Source organism: Arachis stenosperma, chromosome 3 (genome assembly GCF_014773155.1).
Source record: "Arachis stenosperma cultivar V10309 chromosome 3, arast.V10309.gnm1.PFL2, whole genome shotgun sequence".
Taxonomy (NCBI): domain Eukaryota; kingdom Viridiplantae; phylum Streptophyta; class Magnoliopsida; order Fabales; family Fabaceae; genus Arachis; species Arachis stenosperma.
Window position 1 is genome coordinate 3,410,196 of NC_080379.1, and position 22,716 is coordinate 3,432,911.

At 31.2% G+C, this 22,716-nt stretch overlaps 3 protein-coding genes across 5 annotated transcripts; 1 reads left to right on the forward strand and 2 right to left on the reverse strand.

Annotated features, from left to right (window-relative positions):
- The first annotated feature begins 7,804 nt into the window (after nucleotides 1–7,804).
- On the forward strand, nucleotides 7,805–10,822 carry LOC130970475 (calcium-dependent protein kinase 24). 2 transcript variants are annotated; one of them, XM_057896570.1, is made up of 8 exons: nucleotides 7,805–8,005; nucleotides 8,907–9,030; nucleotides 9,132–9,275; nucleotides 9,492–9,644; nucleotides 9,833–9,948; nucleotides 10,041–10,212; nucleotides 10,330–10,556; nucleotides 10,662–10,822. In XM_057896570.1, exons 1-8 carry the CDS (start codon nucleotides 7,820–7,822, stop codon nucleotides 10,806–10,808), a joined length of 1,269 nt encoding a protein of 422 aa, XP_057752553.1. In that variant the 5' UTR covers nucleotides 7,805–7,819; the 3' UTR covers nucleotides 10,809–10,822. The 2 variants fall into 2 exon arrangements, with proteins under 2 accessions (XP_057752553.1, XP_057752552.1); XM_057896569.1 differs by having other exon boundaries at nucleotides 10,041–10,208; nucleotides 10,326–10,556.
- A 642-nt stretch (nucleotides 10,823–11,464) lies between these two features.
- On the reverse strand, nucleotides 11,465–14,012 carry LOC130969560 (gamma-secretase subunit APH1-like). The gene is made up of 6 exons (XM_057895339.1): nucleotides 13,833–14,012; nucleotides 13,454–13,609; nucleotides 13,186–13,271; nucleotides 12,952–13,077; nucleotides 12,518–12,645; nucleotides 11,465–11,959 (listed from the first exon to the last, which is right to left on the reverse strand). The coding sequence occupies exons 1-6, from the start codon at nucleotides 13,943–13,945 to the stop codon at nucleotides 11,816–11,818; spliced, it is 753 nt and encodes a 250-aa protein (XP_057751322.1). The 5' UTR covers nucleotides 13,946–14,012; the 3' UTR covers nucleotides 11,465–11,815.
- Nucleotides 14,013–15,350: 1,338 nt separating this feature from the next.
- Nucleotides 15,351–19,703, reverse strand: LOC130969398 (endonuclease III homolog 1, chloroplastic). 2 transcript variants are annotated; one of them, XM_057895091.1, is made up of 10 exons: nucleotides 19,438–19,703; nucleotides 19,168–19,234; nucleotides 18,301–18,366; nucleotides 17,906–18,024; nucleotides 17,377–17,443; nucleotides 17,203–17,294; nucleotides 16,864–17,001; nucleotides 16,680–16,784; nucleotides 16,219–16,302; nucleotides 15,351–15,929 (listed from the first exon to the last, which is right to left on the reverse strand). In XM_057895091.1, exons 1-10 carry the CDS (start codon nucleotides 19,684–19,686, stop codon nucleotides 15,900–15,902), a joined length of 1,017 nt encoding a protein of 338 aa, XP_057751074.1. In that variant the 5' UTR covers nucleotides 19,687–19,703; the 3' UTR covers nucleotides 15,351–15,899. The 2 variants fall into 2 exon arrangements, with proteins under 2 accessions (XP_057751074.1, XP_057751073.1); XM_057895090.1 differs by having other exon boundaries at nucleotides 15,364–15,933.
- Between the last annotated feature and the right edge of the window lie 3,013 nt (nucleotides 19,704–22,716).

A 22,716-nucleotide genomic window follows, 5' to 3' on the forward strand; every position in this document is an offset into this window, starting at 1 on the left:
GAATTATATATAAATTAAATTGATAATATGAGGGCTAACACTACAAAAATCGATAACAAGGTTAGGGACTTACAAAACCTTTCTTAAGATCATAGAAAAAAATGTTTATATTTGTGTGATATATAAAATAATTATCATATTATTATTATTATTACATTATATATATATATGAGCAAAAAAAGTCCAATTGTTTTAAAGTAAAATTGTCTTTTAATATTTGATTAAATGTTCTTGTATTTAGTATTTTTTTTTTGCACTTCCTCTTAGTTAAAAATATAATCATTATAATTTTTTTAGTTATTATTGCTAGGGGTATTTACAGATGGGATATGGCTGAAATTTCGATCCAATCCGCACTAAACTCATTAGATCAAATTCGATATTCGTACTTTTTATGTTTGGATCAGATATCAAATATATCCATAAAATAAAAATATTAAAAAAATTTATTTTTATAAAAAAAGTCAATAATTTTTTTCTTACTTTTTTAAACATATTTACTTCTATCTGATTAGAGTGTGGATCCGATTCGATCCGATCCAATTACAGATCAGATCACATCCTCAAATTACAGATCAGATACGGATAAATACTGTGGATTTATATGGATATGATCTAATCTATGAACACCTCTAACTACTACTATAGATTCAGTATTGCAAAAGAATGCTTCTTTTATTATAAACCATTATTAGATCTTAATTACCATTAAAACAACTTAATTGTCAACAAAGAGATAATACTTGTTGGTCTCTGAAATTATGTTCATATTTCAATCCATAGTTGTAAAAATCAAACTGGATCAACTGGTTCGACCGAAAAACTAGTGAACCGGACCCTGGTCAGGTTCGATTTACTCCTTAGACCGTTTAAGGAATAAAATTGGTGTGAACCGGTAAGAACTGGTGCAAACCGGTCTAACCGAACTGGTCTACTTGAAAAAAATTTTTAAATTGTCTCCACAAAGTCTCGAACCAAGAACCTTGGAACAAAATCAACCTCTACTTGCCACTTAGCCATTGCACTTCTAAGTATTATATTTGACAAATACTAATTATATAGTATACATAAATATCTAATTTCTAATTTAATTTAATTTTTATTTTTTCTATTTTTAAAATTAATTATATTTTAATTATATACCATTATTAATATAAATATAAATTTCACTAAAGATTTATTAATTTACTTGATCTATTTTATTGCTAATATTGTAATTAAGGTTATTTGTTTTGATGTTAGTATTAAAATCTACTGATATTATAGTTAGATGATAGGCTTTGTGAACTAATTATTTTTTTTATTGTGTCAAAATAAGATACTATTGTAGTATTAAAATTTTATGGTTTTTTTATATTAGTTATTTTTAGAAGTTGAGACTTGATTCTTCATAAAATGTTAGTGAAGATATGTATTTCAAATTTTAATTTTAAGTTTTTAACTATTTTATATTTTATATTTACGTGAGACTGGTTTTATCGGTCCAACCAGTGATTTATCGTTTGAACCAATAAACCAGTAAACCATTAACTTGACCGGTTCGATCGCTGGTTCGGTTCTAACAATTATGTTTCAATCTAATTTCAAAAATTTCGATTTACTCAATTTAGTCTCCCAACTTAATAGTTATGACTCACATTGGTTCCTAATCTTATTTTTGTCACTGTCTCACAAAATCGTTAACGACATGCTGAGATGGACTAACGACTGCTACATTATACATTCTAGCGACTATTTGATGTGACAATTGAAATTTTTTTACCTTATTTTTTTTAACTAAACACTTAAAACCCTAATATGAGTCACGAATACCTAAGTTAAAAAATCAAACTAAGTAAATTGAAACTTTAAAAATTAGATTAAAGCTCGAATATAACTTCAAAATAGAACTTTAACTTATGTAGTGATTAATTTAAATGAGAATCAAATAAATCAAAATTCAACATAATTTTTATCAATGTTTTCAAATTTAAAATTTCTACACCAAAATTAACTAGGATTTTTCTTTAAATTAAAAATTTAATGAAATAGTGACTTTAATTATCTTAACCAATGTCCTAATTAATTACTTTTACGTCTTAAAAAAATTGTATATGAGAAAAAATAATTAATTTGTCTACTTTAATAAATAGTTATTTTACTAAAATGAAAGAAACTATTTTTTTAGAATTTTTTAAGAACTAATTAATATTATATATATTTTGTTACACTACATTTAGTTATAAAAATTTTATTCATTTCTAATGCTTATATTAAAAATAAAAAAAAATTTAATTAGTAAATCTTAATCTATAACATAATAATAATATAGTAATTATTTTATATATTGTACGAATATAAATTAATTATTTTTTTATTTATAAAAATTTTAAGAGGTTTTTTTTTTACTAAATTTTAACAGGTTTGAGCTTGTTTTATATATATATTGATGTTAATCTATTACCTTTTTTTGTTTTAATCTAAATTAAATATTTTTTATTATTTTTAAAAAGAAAATTTTTTGAGGAATTTAATAATATGTGATGAAGAATACCAAATAAATTATACAGAAACCAATTAAAACACAATATGAAAACATCTTTAAAAAAAGACGTTTTAGGCGTCTTTATTTGAGTGGCCTCCATGATATAAATCTATATCCAAATTCAGATAAGAATTGAAAGGGTAAAAGTTACTATCATTAACAATGATAGAATCACGGTCATATACTACTCTAAAGTCTAATCAATGCATTACCTCATTACTAATCTTAGAAATCAAAGGCACCTCATGAGTTCTTCTTCTTGTTAACCTTCTTCTTGGACTTACTAGAATCTTGGCTCTTACGCACTTCATGTCCATGGATCATACCATGCAGCTCAAAACCAATGAGGTAGCAAAGATAAGTATCAATGGTGATGAATATTGTCTTCTCATCCGTATACACATTATAATAACAGCACGAGCTTTCTTCATCGTACCAGTCCAGCTTCTCTTCCGGTCTCACCACGTCAAAGTGCTTCCCCAGCACTGTCTTCGCCAACTTGTCAAGATTGTACCGCCACAGATCCACCTTCTCCCCTACCTCCTTCATCCCTTCCACCGCCATCGCTCTAAGGTCCAATGCCTTCTTCAGCTCGATCCCGTGGTGCTTCTCCAGCTTTGTCTTCACCTTTTCAATCTCCATTCCCACCGCGATAACCCTAGGGTTGGCGAAGAAGTCTTAGAGGGGCCTAGGGTTTTGCTTCGCTTTGTAAGAGTCGGCTTGTCGGAGAAGAGGGTAGAGGAGGACAGTGAAAGCCAACGCAGAGGGAGATAAAGTCGTAGCCGTGGTCCTTGACGCCGCGCTTGGTATACTTGGTAAATTGGTGCTCGGCAGTTACGCCCACGATGACCAGGGTGTTTTTGGGAGTGGACTTGAGGAGGTTGGTGAGCCACTTGGAGAGCGTTTGGGAAGAGGTGGTGTTGATGCAAAGGATGCGTTGGTCGTCGGCATAAACGGTGTAAGGATAATGGCGGAAAGTGAGGTCGTAAGTCTCGACTTCGGTGATCATGCTGGGTTCAATGTTGATCTCGAGAACCATTGTTGTTAGTGGTTGCAGGATCAGGGACTTGCAACGTTTGTCGGATCGTCTTCTTCTTGGAGTGGCTGGGGTGGTGGAATCTGCAAAGATACTCTGCAGTCTGAAAGGTATAAAGTATGAAGAATGAGTTTGTACCTAAGGGCCTTTGACTCTCTGTTATATAGCTTATGATAGTTATCTTATCTTATCTCGCTTATCCGGCTTTGATAAGTGAAGTACTTAAATACTTTACTCATCAAAGCCGGATAAGTAAGATAAGATAAGATAACTATCATAAGCTATATAAAGGGGAACCAGAGGCTCCTTAAGTACTCACTCATTCTTCATACTTTATACCTTTTAGATCTATTAAACGGAATATCTTTGCAGATTCCACCACCCCGGCCACTCCAAGAAGACGATCCGACAACCGTTACAAGTTCCTGATCTTACAACCACTAACAACAATGGTTCTCGAGATCAACATTGAACCCAGCATGATCACCGAAGTCGAGACTTACGACCTCAATTTCCGCCATTATCCTTACACCGTTTATGCCGACGACCAACGCATCCTCTGCATCAACACCACCTCTTCCCAAACGCTCTCCAAGTGGCTCACCAACCTCCTCAAGTTCACTCCCAAAAACATCCTGGTCATCGTGGGCGTAACTGCCGAACACCAATTTACCAAGTATACCAAGCGCGGCGTCAAGGATCACGGCTACGACTTTATCTCCCTCTGCGTTGGCTTTCACTGTCCTCCTCTACCCTCTTCTCCGACAAGCCGACTCTTACAAAGCGAAGCAAAATCCTAGGCCCTCTGCGACTTCTTCGCCAATCCTAGGGTTATCGCGGTGGGAATAGAGATCGAAAAGGTGAAGGCAAAGCTGGAGAAGCACCACGGGATCGAGCTGAAGAAGGCGTTGGACCTTAGGGCGATGGCGGTGGAAGGGATGAAGGAGGTAGGGGAGAAGGTGGATCTGTGGCGGTACAATCTTGACAAGTTGGCAAAGATAGTGCTGGGGAAGCACTTTGACTGGTGAGGCCGGAAGAGAAGCTGGACTGGTACGATGAAGAAAGCTCGTGCTGTTATTACAATGTATATACGGATGAGAAGACAATGTTCATCACCATTGATACTTATCTTTGCTACATCATTGGTTTCAAGTTGCATGGTATGATCCATGGACATGAAGCGGGTAAGAGCCAAGATTCTAGTAAGTCCAAGAAGAAGGTTAACAAGAAGAAGAACTCATGAGGTGCCTTTGATTTCTAAGATTAGTAATGAGGTAATGCATTGATTAGACTTTAGAGTAGTATATGACCGTGATTTTATCCTTATTAATGATAGTAACTTTTACCCTTTCAATTCTTATTTGGATTTGGATATAGATTTTTATATATAATTCGGATGATAAATTATTTGGTGACGTGCTTCTTTTTTTACTGTGATATACTTGTTTATTATTATTATTATTATTATTATTATTATTATTATTATTATTAAAAAATAACAGGCCAAATTATTGCCATAACATAATAGAAGTATGGAAGTTTATCATTCTTCTCTATTGGAGGAAACAAAATTCTTTTCAATAGTTTATTTAACGTTTAGTAGAATAAAAATAAATTTTATTAGAATAAATTTTAGTACGAGTTTAATATTTTTATTCATCATAAAATATTTATAGAATTACTTGTAGATAAATTTTGGAAAAAATAAAAAAACCATGATTTTTAATTTTATTTTTTAATAATGTTAATTTTTTACCGTATATAATTATTCAATTATTTTTTAATCATATATAAATAAATTACTCTTAATAAGATTTTTTTGTGTTATTCAATTATATTTTTTAAAAAATAATTAATTATTAAAATAATTAAACTTTTCACAACAAAAATAATAAAAAAATTATGAACGAAAACCATCCTGATAATTTTTTGTATTTTTATTCATATTTTAATATAAACATAAATATAATTTAATTATATTATTTATGAAATGTGACTATAGATGTAGATAAAATTTAGTTATATTAATTATATATAGTTTCATTGTATTGTATTACTTATAAAGTTAAATTATAATTATGACAATAGAATTGTTCTTATATTTTTATATGTGTGACTAATTGGTGGTGTTAAAACATTACTCTTAATTATAAATAAGGTTTATAATTTAAAAAATCAAAGACTCAATTAAAAAGATACGAAAAAATGATGTTAAAATATTCTAACTCTTTAAAATAAAAATATTTAAAATTTAATTAAAAATTATTTAAAATTTAAACTCAATAAAAATTTATATTCAATGTGTTTTGTATTAAATATATTTAATAACCTATTATATCATATTGGTTGAAATTAGTTTTTATAATGTTAATTTTTTAATAACACTTTATTAGAAAAAACCATCTTTTCTGAATTTTTTAAAAACTAATTAATATTATATATATTTTGTTACATTATATCTTGTTATAAAAAAATTATTTATTTCTAATGCTTATATTAAAAATAAAAATAAAATTTAAATTAGTAAATTTTAATCTATAATATAATAATAATATAGTAATTATTTTATATATTATACGAATAAAAATTAATTATTTTTTTATTTATAAAAATTTTAAGAGCTTGTATATATATATATATATATATATATATATATATATATATATATATATTTTGGTGAATGTGATATATATTTTTATGTAAATAATCTTTTAAAAAAATCTAATAGTTAATCTATTACTTTTTTTATTATAGTCCAAATTAAATATTTTTTATTGTTTTTGGAAAAAAAATCTTTTGAGAAATTTAATAATATGTGATGAAAAACACCGAATAAATTATACAGAAATCAATTAAAACACAATATAAAAACATCTTTAAAAAAAGACGTTTTAAGTGTCTTTATCTGAGTGGTCTTCTTATTTAAAAGGTGTTAATTCAACATCGAAATTTTATTTCCTTAATCATTATTTGAACTCTATTACTTAGGATTTGATTAATTTAGTTCAAAAATCAAAGATGCATTCTCTAATATATATTCATTAGGAGGATTCAAACGTTATATTATTAAAAATAGGATCACTTGATTAACCCAATATTAGTATATATATTAGGCTCCAAAGTTAATCTAAAAATAATATGTTTGTTTTAGAATTATTATTTTGGACATCTTAACAGATATCATGCAACCTAAGCGAGGGATGAAGCCATGAAGGGGAAAAAAAAAATTCTAAATAACTATGTCCTCATCAAATAACAACTAACCCGAGATACATACGATGATATTTTGGCATCCCACACCAACAATCTAATCCAACCTGAACTCCACAATATAGCAAGTTAGCCACCCTATCTAATCATCACCATATTTTGTTGATTGGTTTGCATGCATGCATGCATGTCACTTTTTTTTTTTAAATAATAATAGAAGAATAATAATAACAATAACAATAACAAAATAAGAATGGCAACAACCCTTAGAAAATGGCGGGACCAAGTATGTGTTCCAGCTCTTAAGAACCACCCTCCACACCCAAACATAGCATCCTCCCTCATTCTCTCTTTCTGGCACTCTTCACATTTTAAGCCTTTTTCCGGTTTTCTTCCCTAATCTCTTCCCATGGCGATATAGGAGGCTCGTTTCCACATAAACACCACTTTCAAGTTTCAACACCACCACAACCCTAAAAAAGAATTAATATATAAATAAAAAAAGAAGAATTGTTATTCTTCTTCGAATTTTATTATTACCACCGCCACCGCTACCGTCGCCAAAAACAATTCAAAACGAAGCGTTCTGAATTGTGTGAACCGAGGAAAGACGAAACTCCCAAGGCAGCACAATTCAGAACTCGGTGTTTTGAATTGTGAGCCTCTTTTCGTCCATGGGAAGCTGCATTTCAACGCATGGGAATAATAATGTTCCACGTAACAAAAGATCCAAAGACCAAAAGGCTTCAAGTCCAAAGAGCCACGTACATAACCACCATGGAAACGAGTACTATGAGCCTTCAACACCGTCGCCCGTGCCGCGAAAATCCCCGGTAAACGTTCGCGCCATCAATGTGGTGACAAACCCTACTTCGGGGAACATTTTTGACCGGTACCAGTTCGGAAAAGAGCTCGGAAGGGGCGAGTTCGGGGTGACTCATCGGTGCGTGGATCTGAAAACCGGCGAGGCGTTCGCTTGCAAGAAGATCGCAAAGTCGAAGCTGAGAACGGAGATCGATGTGCAAGATGTGAGGAGGGAGGTGCAGATCATGAGGCACTTGCCGAAGCACCCTAACATTGTGTCGTTCAGAGAGGCTTATGAAGATAAAGATGCCGTGTACCTTGTCATGGAGTTGTGCCAAGGCGGCGAGCTTTTCGATCGTATTGTCGCCAAAGGCCATTACACCGAGCGCGCTGCTGCTAATGTTACCAAGACCATACTTGAAGTCTGCAAGGTACCTGTTTGTTGTTTTGTCTCTTCCATATTTTTTTTGTTTGTTTTGTGCATTTTTAAGCTATGAAATAATCGTACATTCAATCAATCTTAACATATATAGTTTAAATTTTTTAGTCTTATTTAGAATTTAATTCAAACATGTTTTTTCCATATATTTATAGAAAACATGTAAGTAGATATATTTCATGTGTTAAATACATGTATAATTTGATGTATTATACGAAAATATATAGAAAATGATATTTATCCTCTAACTTTCGAAGATGGCCGGAAGTAATTAATTCGCTTTTTTGTTGTTTTCTTGGTGGAAATGAACATGATAGTCATTTGTTTGGTTTATTGTGATAACTTATTTGAACATTGACATTATCTCATTTTGACTCAATGTATATTAGCAATCTATTATTAAATGAGACGTGAGTCTGTATTTCATTTGGTTTCGAATGAATAAGTTAGATATTCATATGAAATTTGATAATTATTGTATTCAAATAACTCCGCTCAAATATCAAATAGTTAATGTACGTTGTCTTAGGGGTATATACATGCTCACAAATACACTAGTATATTAGCATATGATTCTCTAATAAGACATTTTTTTGACAACCATGCATGCAAATGAAAAATGCACTAGAATGAGAGTTTTCTAGGAGAAACTGAAGCATATATATATTCACATGGTTGATGTTGAAACAAAGGTGTAAAATTTTCATGCCAACTAGTGGTTAATGGTTGCCAAAGAAATTTTCAGATTCCTTGTTAGTTGTCGAGACGAAGTGTTCCAGAGTTGGTGCTCTGGTGAATTTTTGTACATGATGTCATCAGCATATAGAACATTGTTATTGTAACTTTTTCATTGCTTAAGACACTCATCATCTAAGCATTGATTCATTTTGCAGGTGTGCCATGAACATGGCGTAATCCACAGGGACTTGAAACCTGAAAATTTCTTGTTTGCAGATGCAAGTGAGAGCTCCCAATTGAAGGCTATTGATTTTGGTCTTTCCACATTTTATACACCTGGTAAAGTTTCATGATGTTATTATTTCAGTGCCAATACTACGTACTGTAATATGGCAATTGTTTTCATTACTATATAACAAAACTTTACAATGTGGTTACAGGCCAAAGATTTAATGAAATCGTTGGAAGTCCCTATTACATGGCTCCAGAGGTTCTAAGACGTAACTATGGAAATGAAGTTGATATATGGAGCACTGGCGTCATTCTCTATATTTTGCTTTGTGGAGTTCCTCCCTTTTGGGCAGGTACTTTCTGTTTACTTTTGAAAATGTTTGTGTTACTCCTTTTTTCTTGAATTTATTATGTACTCACCATTTTATTATTATAGAATAGAATGAGTTCTATAATTGCATATGATGAAATGATAACGAATATTGAGAAAATTGAAGTCCCTTTCTTCAAAGGTTTGTCGTCATATATATGTGGAGCTGCTTCTAATTATGAGATTGTAACTGATACAGAAACTGAGGAAGGAATTGCACAAGCAATCATCAGGGGTCATTTGGACTTCACAAGAGATCCTTGGCCTAAAGTTTCAGATGAAGCAAAACACCTTGTTAAGCGTATGCTTGATCCAAATCCACAAACCAGGATAACAGTTCAAGAAGTCCTTGGTATGTGCTTCAAATTCACAAATCATTTCTTTTAGATGATTATTCAAATAATAGGTGTTGATGTTAATTTCTTTACTTGGTTATACATGATTAAATGTTTATATAAAACATGTTTACACCAATAAATTCGGGTTGGTTCCATCTTCCATGAGAAATCTGTACTAATATATATTTTCTTCCACTTGAAGACCATTCTTGGATACTACATAGGGAGCATGGTAGAAATGTTTCCCTTGGAGACCAAGTGAGAAATAGGATCAAGCAATTCTCCTTAATGAATAGATTCAAGAAGAAGGTTCTTAGAGTAAGTTTTTGGGAACCCCTTTTAATAGTTTACTAATCAAAATGTGGATCTTAATCTAAAGTCCTAAATTACTGTCTTGTCTGCTTCACAAGGTGGTGGCTGATAACCTTCCTGATGAGCAACTTGATAGCATGACCAAAATGTTCCATATGATGGACAAGGACAAGAATGGAGACTTGTCATTTGAGGAGCTCAAAGACGGCCTTGCACTGTTTGGACACACACTTCCTGATCTTGATGTCAAGATGCTGATGGATGCTGTAAGTTCTCTATACAAGATTTCTGTTTCTTTCAAGTTTCATCTCTGCATCGATCTACAGAGTTATTTCTATGATATCATTCATACGACGATTTGTTTTTTTGTTGATGACAAACAGGCAGATGTTGATGGAAATGGCACCTTGAACCGTGAGGAATTTATCACAATGAGTGTTTTCCTAAGGAGGATTGGAAGTGAAGAGACTCTGACAGATGCATTCCGTGACTTTGACAAGAATCAAACCGGATTCATCGAGTTTGACGAATTGAAAGAGGCTTTATCAGCTGATGATGAACACACTGATGAGCAGGTGATCACAGACATCCTCAATGATGTGGACTTAGACAAGGTAACAAGAAATTCTTAGCTACTCTGAAAAATACAACTCTCATAACCTTTTAGGTCCAATATAATGTTATATCTTTGTTTTTCATTTGCTGTTCTGGTTAAAAAGGATGGCCGAATCAGTTTCGATGAGTTCAAGGCAATGATGAAGTCAGGAGCAGATTGGAAGATGTCGTCTCGCCAGTATTCAAGAGCAATGCTAAACGCATTGAGTTTCAGGCTCTTCAAAGACAAATCTGTGAAGGTAACCAATTAAAACATGATGAGGAGGTAGCACAGGTTCTCAGTTCATGCCTCCCTGGAAATAGTTAAGAAAGTGGCTCATGATGATGATTCATGCAAGGACAGCAAAAAACCAAATGTGTGCATGCATGCTGCAATCTTTTGAGGTTGTGTACAGTTGGGTTCTTTGACAAGTAAAACAAAACCCCCCAATATGAAGTGAGGAGCTTGTCCTATTGTAATCATTGTAATTTTTAATTTTTTGTTGGTTTCTTAATTGATGTGTAAGTCATTTGATTGGGTAATGCAAAAAATAGAGAATTTCTCTTATAATTACTCCATAGCTACTTGCATTAGAAGCAACTTAACTATGAAACCTTCATATTTTTATTGCCAAGTGACAGACCAAATTTTCATTTTAGTAGAATTAACAATGTGCTCTGGTTGTAGCTAACCAAGCAAAATAAAATTGTCCGTGTAAACAAAAAAGAGACCAATGAACCATTTTCAGTATCAGACTAGTGTGTAGAAACAATGTCCTTGGGTTTAAATTCACATTAATTCAAAATTTAGTACATTATATACTTTTAAATCAGCATAATACATACTTTTTAAATGTATTGGGGAAAACGTTATTTAATCACTTTGTTAATGATGTCTATTTTCACTAAATTTTGACACAATAATCTATTTTTATAGCAGTTATCAAATGGAAAGTATATCAGATCTTACACCAGTACCAATAGATCCCACCTTATGTTAAATTGTTAACGCGGCCAATTTGTGAAAGAATCTATACTTCATGAAGCAACCAGATCTGTTTGTTTCTTCAATCATAAATGACTAGGGCTCAAGTAAACCTACATGATCGATCCCACTGAAGATGAATGAAACTAGAAAATGAGAACTTAGATTCAAGTAAACACTTTCAATTTCAATATAACTAAGTGGCCTCATAAGTATTTCAACCAAAATGGTGAGTAGCGAGGACTTAAGCAACTATAGACATTAGACGAGACTTCTTAACAAAGATTATCATGACTATGAGTGATTGAGACTTATTCTATTTTCTGTCAATAATCTTCTCCAAACCATCCTCCCACAGTGAAACAATGTCAAGATCGCAACGATGTAAAGGAGAGGAATGCCAACAGTGCAACCCCCAGGAGCCAAATTTATCAGAGTCTAAAAGAAAGAAACAGCAAGTCACTGAAATCAATATAGTTTTAAGCATTCATTGGAGGTAAAGAATAATAAATATCATAAAAGTGCTAATTTAATTAATAACATTTCAAAATATATTCGTACTTTCGTAGAGGATTTTTCAGTTATAGTTTCAATTACATATCCAAATTCATGCATACTGATACAATGTATTTTGTGAGCAATTCAAGCTTGACTCACTATGTTTGGCTTGATTAGTTACCAAATAAATATGGCATTTTTTATCCTCAATAACATAAATGCATCGATGAACTACTTTTCTATTTCAAGATCCCAAATCATTGGAACTATGTCATGTAACAAATTGAATGCCATTACAAATTATTTGGATTCTACAGCTCATTATTTGGATAAGAGGTCTAACATTATCTAACATTTTTACATCATTTCTAGCGTACTGGCCCTAAAGAACTTAATATGTTGGTAAGGGAGCAAAAGAAAGAGAGATGTCTAGAAACTTACTATCCTAAATTATGAGAGTATGGTGCATAAATATTTTTGTAAAGGATGAGACTTTACCAGAACTCCTGCAACCACGTGAACAATGGGAACAAAATACTCGTCCACTTTGTTCCCCTCAGCATACCCATTAAATGCGATGACCATCGAGAAAGTATGGATTGTGACGAATGCAAGAGCAATAAGGGCTGCAATATGCATACATATAAAAGGTGAACTGATCGGAAAAAAGAAGCAAAATATTGAAAAGGCTACATCTATATGCAGAATCAAAATATTTAGGTACAACTGTTTATGCACAATTACAAAGAGATATATACATATAACAAAGATAGAAAGTCTACTTCAAGACTCGTGCTACAGATTCACATCAAAAAAATAAATGTGCAGTTACGCCTGGGGTATAAAATTTTTCGAAAAGTTTTTGAAGCTGCAGAATCCCATGCCATTCATATACAAGCATACAAGAACATGTAGCAGGGAAAAAATCTCACCAGAAAGAAGGAAAAATGGAACCTTCGAGCATTGGTCGACAAAATAAGTAGCAGGACCAAAAGCAGGAGTCAATACGCTGATGCAGAAGAACACAGCATGCGCGACACCATGACCCAAACCACCAGCTGCAAGAAATATGCAATTAAGATACAGCAGTAAACAAATGATCCGGAAAACAGATGCAAGCACGGATCAGGAAAATAGGCGAAAATGAAGGCCTCCAATTTTCTTACCAAGCGCTATCAGCATCTTATCCGTCAGGAACAAATGTGGTTTCGCTACTCTATCAGCAAAAGCATCTAAAGTATCTTCCAACCTCCTACACAGCATCAAATGACCAACTTCCCCAAATTCAACATCAAAATAGCATTGTATTGCACAGCAGTAACTTAAGCACTAAAAAATTTCCTCATAAATAGTTCCAAGAGACACAACATGAAATGAATAACAGCTGAACCTGCACTTGCAAAAGTAACAGCATATGTGTATATATAAGCTTACTTGTAAATTTTCCAGAAGAGAAGGCGAAGGACTTCTTGAAAAGCAATGGATGAGAGTATAAGTATAGCATATGGCCACCATGAAGTAGTTTTGAGTGGCAGAAAACCTCTCCATATTCCAGACAGTGCAATCAAACTCATAAGCCACAACAGTGTACTGCCACAAAATCAATAAAATACACAAAAAGATTCCAAATTCAAATTTCAAAGTCATCATTTGTCATGGCAATCATAGCATAGCAATGCAATTTATCTCGACAGAAAAACCCTAACTTGAAATAGCAATTCAATAGGTCATGGAGCTGTAAGTAAAATAAAACTAAATAAAGAAGCTATTTTTCTTAAGATTTAGGTTATGGATGGGGAAAAAAGAGGAGTACCTGGAGAGAACAGTGAGAATCAAGAAGGGCTTTTTGGAAATGACGGAAACGAAGATGGAGAGAGAAGGTCCTAGAGCAATCAGTGCGTAACCGATTCCCGCAGCTACCGTCATTGCAAATCAATCTGTCTCTCTCTAAAAGGAAGAGTCTTCCAGTTTTCCGAGCTCAGTTCTCTTCAGTTTTCTGTTCAACACTCCTCCGTCACTATTGGAGAGAGACAGAGCGAGAGTGAGATTCGGATCCGGATCCGGATCCTGAATTTGGGTCGGAATACACCGATGTCATTTTTGTTAACATTTGTAAAATAATATAATGAGCCCAGTTATATCCCATTTGAGCTTTTTAGGGCCCAGGATGTTGAATACCGGCCCAAATCCTAACAATAAAGGAAATAAGTATAAGTATACTTGGATAAGTTTGGGTAAATAACTTAAATAAGTTCTTTTAGAAAAAGAACTTAAAACATAAGGACTTTTATTAATAGCAGCTTATAAATAAGTTATTTTGTATTTAAATTTTTAGTTATAAAAATATTTATTTTAAAGTTGTAGCATTTGGATAAATAACTAAAAAAATAATTTTTTTTACATAAGAGAATGAATATTAAAATAACGATCATAACAAATACTTTCCAATATTAAATGTTGATTTTACATAACCTAATCACTAATATTGTGTATGATATGGTAGGTGAAAATAAAAAATAAATATAAAATGTGTGTCAATGTATATTTTGTTGCTATTTTTTTATTTTTTTTTTACTCTTATTGGAACTTTCTTCTCCTCTATTGAGGTAAAAAACTTGCTATAATTAACTATGAAAATAATAGCAAGCTATAAAATCACATATTAAAAATATAATACTTAGAAGGAATATATGCAGTAGGTTGTTCAAATGCAATATTGTCTGAAAATGGTGGTGGAGGATCAATACTTCCATCAGATGTATCATTACGTCCATCAGATGAATCATTACGTGAAAATAGTGAGGTTTAGAACATTGCGTGAGAATTATGGTGGAAGGCCAGTGTTTCTAACAGATCTTGCGTGAAAATGGTGGTGAAGGGTCAATATTTTTCACAGAGTGCAGAAGGAAAGTAGATTTTTTTTGTTTTGAAATTAAATTTTTTTAAGTAAGTGGTAGAATGACTTGTCGAGAAGTAGATATAAGTCATATATTTCTACTTTTTCAAAAAGCTGCAAATTAACTTTTCGAAAAGTTAAAAACTTTTTTTAAAATGGTGTCAAATACGCAGATTGTGACTTTTCATAATCCAAAAGTAAAAAAAAAAAAAAAATAGCTTTTGCTACTTCCCAGAGATTGAGAAATTAGAACCCACGATTTATAGATACTTCCCAGAGATTGAGAAATTGGAACCCACGGTTTATAGATGAGTATAAAGAGATTATATCATTTGAACTATAACTCGTTGGCATACTAATCCTAAGTTGCTTACTAATAAATAAGTATACTAATCCTGAATATATAATGTGCATACTCTTGGTTCTTTATCTAGGTGGTTATGTATTCCAGTCTCAACTTAATTAGAATCAGAAAAAGCATTCGTAGCAAGTCATTTACCCTTAAGTAGATTATTAACAAATAGAGAGTGAGAATGATAAATTATATCCGCGCAACCTTTTTGTGCTAGAGGAGCTTTCTTAACATATATCAACTGATTAACTACACAACCAGGTTTCAGTATTAGAGGAGTTTTTCAACAAAACATACATCAGTATTCATGTGAAGCTGTGTGCAATGTTAAATGTGAAATAATAAGGCTACCATACTGAGCTATGTCTATATATCTTAGGAAACATTTCAATTATTCCAGAAATACGGGTGTTTTAATGATTTTAATTATTGATCTCAACTATATATTTATATAGTTGAGATGAATGACTAAAACTATTAGAACACTAATACTTCCGGAATACTTGGATAATTGGGCTAACGCTTCTTATTAGCCCCAGACTTTTTGGGCTTGGAAGATGGGCTTGAGTTAGAGGCCTCCTTGAATGCCGAGGGGCACAAATGACTTATACCACATTCTCCACAACGAGGTCTCAAGGGAGTGCAAATGGTTTGTCCAAATCCTACCTGTACAAAATGATATTATGTGAAATGTTTGAATATCTTATATTGAAATTTAGATTCTCTAAATTTTGAATTTTCACTTTAGAGAGAAAAGTATGATCTCTCATCTTTGAATAGTTTCTCGCTCATATTTTCTCTTGATCCCACTTATGAAATAAATTGTGAAAGATCACATTTTATCCTCTAAAGTGAAATTCAAAATTCCGATGATCCAAATCCCTTATACTGTTATTAACTATTGAAGCATAAAATAACATAAGAGAGAAATGCTCAAATGAGTTGGACTACCAAAAGAGGATTTATTGGAACCCATTCTTCCCTTGGAAGCCATCTTTGCAATGCTTCTCTTGTTTCTTCGGGTGTTAGTGTTTTCTACCAAAATGGAAGAGGATTAGTTAGTGACTTTCAATTGTGACCAAAGTAGAAGAAGACAATAAATCCAAGCCACACAAAAGAACAACCAATTATTGCTGAATAACATGCTGCAAAAGTAATAGGCTATGATGTTTACATTCTCGTACTCTTTTAACATATGAATAATATTGATGGCATATATATTTTTATATGAGTTTGATTGCCATGCATCGACAATGTACGAGTTTTACACAGAAATCAAATCAGATGCTACCACGTAGACAAACGTCGTATCCTTCCTAGATAATGGATGTGGAACTTAGTCACTTTTGTCACATGGTTTGAGAACATATAAATGAGATGACAAAATGTGATGCGTCCATATGTAAAGGAACCTGTTTTGTGCTGGGTCTAGACACCCATCCAAGTCGATTGCAGATGCGGTGGACATGAGTATCAACACATATTCCTTGAACATTGTTCCATCCAACATTCATGACCTGTAAGGGCAGTAATAACATGAACTTCAGAAAAACTAAGGAAGGGTACTTCTTGAATTATGAAAGCCATTAAACATACCAAATGAGCCATCTTAGGACCTATGCCTGGAAGTAAGAGTAATTGCTCAATTGTGCTAGGTATGTCTCCATCATACTTCATGAGACAAATGTTTGCGATTTTTTTCAAGTTGGTGGCTTTTCTTGTATAGAACCCAACCTTGAAATAAACAATAACCAAATATACAAGCATAGATTCAATTGATGCAGCACAATAATAGACATAGAAGAAGTTGATGTGATAATGTGCAAATTAAGGATATGTTGACCACCCAAAAATATGATCCTTAAGATGCCATAAAGACAAAACTACTAGAATCACAAGACAGGAAGTATCTTTAAAACGAAAAAAGAAACATACAGGGTAAAGCATCTTTTTGATGGTTTCTTCATCAGCATTGTTGATTGCGTCAGGGGTAAGTAGGCCATTTTCAAGAAGACGTTGGATTGCTCCTATTCTTAAAAACACATTTGTAACTTGAAACATTTTCATACGCATGTAAAAATATTACGATAAAAGAGTATATGTACTCACCATGAGTAACATGATCTTTGGTTTGGCTTGACAAAAGAGAAGAAACTAGGACAGCAAATCTTCTTTCCTAATTAAACACAAAAGAATTCAGACAGTAGTAAGCTATTTTCGTATCATGCTCCATACAGTACATTTTGGTTAAGGAATTACAATGCACCCAAAATCACTACAATTCAAGACAAATTATCATGCACCAAAAAAAGAAAAGGAAACTTGTGCAACTAAAAGACAAGGCATCAATTCAGGACTCCAAACGAAACCAGTTTAATCATCATTGTCAATTAGTTGAACACAAACTACCTATGCCTGTTGATGGATTACTATTAGTTTATCCAAAAAAAAAGAAAGAAAAGAAAAAACATTTATCTGTTTTCTTCCTCCCTGCCCCAAATGATTGTGTTGGAAACCATACTCTAACCAAATGTAAATCTCAGAATCATTTTTTCTTAGAACCACCAAGACACAAAATGAATACAGATGAATGTTTCTTTCCCCATTCGTCAAACAGCAGAAGAATACAGAGTTAGACCTTAGGAGGTAGAGTATCGCCAGCTTTCTCACATCCCATAGTGTCTACCGGTGCTTCTGCAGAACACCTCATTCTGCGAATCCCCTCAAGCACCCTTTCCCAGTGTGCAGGTAATTCACCTATACCATACATGAACAAAATAATTTAAGCTTTCTAAACTAAGGATGCTGCCATGCTATCAATGAGAAGCAGCTAAGCTAACCATATTAGCTTCTAATTGATATGTGAAAAATGACAGAAATATTATGTCCATGGTCAACAAATTTTTCAGGTCCCAACTGCCAAATTAAATTTAATACACTTCACCCAATGCATTCCTAATAAAAAAAAATGGCATGGAATTTAACAATGATTTGTAAATAGAAAGTTTTTTTCTTCATCATAAAACATCTTACCATTGTGTCTAGGTGAAGTAGCTTCACTTTCCACAAGAGTCGCGTCCAAGCCCAATTCTGATTTACCTGGAAAGGAAAGTTATCATTAAATGAACACAACCCAATAATGAGAATTTGTGGCAAGTGCATTGAGTGACTATCTGAGGCTTATATTTGATACCACTCCAAGCACATAGGAATTACCTCATACACTTGAAACGTATCATTTTTTTATGAGATACTACAAAGAACTAAAGAAGCTTTAAAAAAAAACACTGCCAATGGCAGTAGCTTAACATAGATTCCAGAATATCAGATATTTTCCCTTTTCTGATTTTGGCATTTTGTCAATGCATTTCTTTTCAAGCTTTCTATAATCACATCATATAAGGACTAATTTATTCACATGTCACTATGGAACAATTAATCATATTGCTAAGGGTATGTTTGTTTGTGACTATAAATGATGTAAACATTTTCATGAATCAGCTTCATCCTACCCGAAGGAGAGACCAAACCAGCTGTTTTCAATTCAAACACATTTCCATAAAGAGAAATGCTTAAGGACCATCAAAATTTATTGTTTTTGGCCATCACTTTTAGCCATCAATCCAATTCTTTTAATCTAGTAATTCAACAATATACTTTTAGCCTACATTTTTAAACATTGATGGCTAATTAATGGCCAAAACCAACAAATTCTGGTGGCCTCATCTTCCATAAATAGTTGCAGCACTTTTTGATACTAATACTATCCCCTTTTCTGTTTTTGGAAAAAATAATTTTACTCCTAAGTCCTAAGGAAGGACAAGGCTAGCTGTTTTCAATTCAAAAACATTTCCATAAATACTTCCAGAAAATTTGAGAACTTAGCAAACAAGTACTTACTGGATTGAGTAAATGCATTATTTGCTCCACTGTATGCAAAGTCTTCAATTTCAGGAAGGCCAGAACTCTGTTTAAGTAAAAACGGATAAGTGTCATTATCACCATCAAAAGCATAATAAGCATTCAACAAACTGATTTTTAAGTTGAAAACAAAAATAAAACAAAATATGGTGACAAGGGTGCACATTATGCAACATTTTTATAGTGATAAAGACACCCATTAACAAATCAATTGCAAAATCAACGACCAATGAAGGAAAAGAATCTAACTTTGTCATGATCACGTGTTGGGGGCTCAAGCTCCTTTTGTTGAAGTGCCACAAGAGTGGTTTTGGGCCTCTTGCTTCTCCTGACAAAGACACGAGCTTTGGACACAGAAGCAGCGTGCGAGGAGGAGTCCGAGGTGGGTGTGTCGGTGTTGGAATTGGAGGGAAGAGATGGCGTTGTTTGAGTCATCAAAAACGAGACTTTGATTCGCCCCAAATCAAAGGATCGAGGTGTAACCGAAAAGACCAACATTTGATTTGAGACTAAACTCTCGGAGCCATTGTGTTTTAGTTTTATTTTATTTTGTTTATTAATGCAAAATAACAATTTATATTGATTGATTATTCATTATTTTTCAAATTTGTTATTTTTTATTTATTTTAAGAGTGACATTGTGCTTTTTTCCATTTTTTTTTAATCCTAACCACAAGTATTTCACCAAGTAAAGGTGATTTATATTCGTGTTGAATAAAATTTTATTCTTTCAGTTTTAATGCAAATGTCTATTTATTAGACTTGAATTAAAGGATTTTGATTATGTTAGTGCAACTTCTTTCTTCATTGGTTAATAATAATAATAATAATAATAATAATAATAATAATAATAATAATCAATAAAACTTATTATTTTTGTTTTATAATTGACAAACAAATATATTTTTATACTAAATTTTAAATATTAAATTTTAAATTCTAATAGTTTAAAAATAAAGTGTGAATCTAAAATATTAATAAATAAATATTGACTCTTAATATTTCTATAACATTACTAAAATAATAATGTTATATGATCAATAAATATTATTATTTTAAGCTAATATCTGATAATAATGATTTATATTTATATTTAAAAAATTTATATATAAAATGTATACTTTACACTTATATTTAACAAAATTTACACCAACATAATTTATATTTATCAAAATTTACACATATAAATTAATAAAATTTATTTATTAAAGACAATGTAATATTTATACTATCCACTATTAATTTCCAAAACTTTTTGTCTCTAAATAGTAGAATCAATTTACGTGTATTTTTTTAAATACATGTACCCAGTAATGGAGCTTGAAACAAAATTTTGGAAGGTCAAAATTTTAACATAAAAATTTAAGGTCAATTTCATTCGATGCAATTCTTTGAATTTTTGATAGTTGTATTTCACTTTTTTTATGATTCATTAAAGTAGAAGAACTATTTACAGGTGTTGATATTGTAGAAGTTGTATGTTCTCCTTATTGAATATTAGTCTTCCTCTTATAAAATGCATCAATTCTTTGATTTTTCATCATTATCTTGTATAAAAATTTAAATATATATCCTGTAAAATATGTAAAAAAAAATCAGAAGGATAAATATTAAAATTTATAATATTTATTGATTTTTTATTAATTTATACAAATAAAATAATATTAATACTTATTAAATATTCTAATATTTTTTATCATATAAAAAATTAAATTAAATAAATAATAATATATAAAATAATATTAAATTAAATAAATAAAAATACTAATTTTATAATGAGAAGTAAAGGTGTTTTTATAATAAAAAACAAAACAACATAAAACATTTTAACCAACTAAATTACTCTTTAATTTTTGAAAAACTATTACTAATTTTTTTATAAAAAATTTGGAACCATGGCCCATTATCCTAGTTAAATTTGCCACTACATGCACCATAGTTATTAAAAAAACGCAATGTATCTTTTAGATATTTTTAATTATATAAATAAAATATAAAAAAATATATAATTATGTTATATTTATATTAAATTTAATTATTGATACAAATATATATTAAAATATAAAATATATATTAAAAATAAATTAACGTATACTTATACACACATAATTTTAGTGTAAACATAAATATTTGAAAAAGATAAGGATATAATTTTTGAAAACTTATTTACTTATTAAGCAATACTATATGATCAATAAATATTATTAATTTTTATCAATATTTAGTCAGAATTAATTTACATTTATATTTATAGATATTTTGTACCAAAACAAAATTATATCTATATTTATCAGAATTTTACATATATGAATTAATATAGTTTATACTCATATTTTTTAAAATTTATGTACAAAAAATAATAAATTATTTATTAAAAATAATTTAATATTTGTGCTGATTAAATGATGATAAAAATACTAAAAATGATTGTTCCATATTTATCCATACCTGTTAAATAAATCCGAATTTTCTATTTTAAAAAAAATTAATATTTATAGATGTGAGATATTTTATAGTTTACAAAACAAAAAAAAAATTCAAACATTTATATATGAGATAATACGCAGGAGAAAAAAAAAATTCCAAATGTGAGATAATTTATAGTACATGGGACCAAAAAATTCAAATATTTATAAATGTAAGATAGTTCATAGTACACAGGACAAAAAAAAAATTCTAAATATTTATAGATAAGAGATAGTTTATAGTACAATGACAACAAAATCCGACTAAATTTTCATTTTGGTCTTCGAGATTTATAGGATTATTTATTTTGGTTCTCAAAATTTAAAATTATCTATATTAGTCCTCCATATTTAAGTTTTGGTGCCAATGTAGTTCCTCGATTCTTTCTGGCAATGATTAGATAAATAGAATGTTGAGATGACACATTTCCTACCACATTGGATGATGAGTAAACGACGTCATTTTATCTTTGACACCCAAACAAGTCAAACGTCATCAAAGTAGATAATTCTTTTAAACAAGTCAGACTTTTGAGACTCCACTATCAATATTGTCTACTTGAATGACGTTTCTGATTTGTCTAGGGGCCAAGGATAAATGGCGTCGTTTACTCATCATCCAGCGTGACAGAAAATGTGCCATTTTAGTATTTCGTTTGCCTATTCATTGCCGGAAAGAATCGAGGGACCACATTGGTGTCCAGACTTGAATTTGGATGACCAGTATAGGAAATTTTGAATTTCGAAAACCAAAATAGGTAATCCCGTAAATCTCAAAGACTAAAATGAAAATTTAATCACAAAATTTTAAATATTTATAGATGTAAAATAATTCATAATACATGGGACAAAAAAATCTCAAATATTTATAGACGTGAGATAATTCATAATATAAAGGACAAAATAACTCAAATATTTATAGATGTGAGACAGTATACAAGACAAAAAAAAATTCTCAAATATTTATATATGTAAGATAGTTCATAATACGGGAGAAAAAATTCCAAATTTTTTTATAAATGTGAGATAGTTCATAAAACATAGGACAAAAAAAAATCTCAAA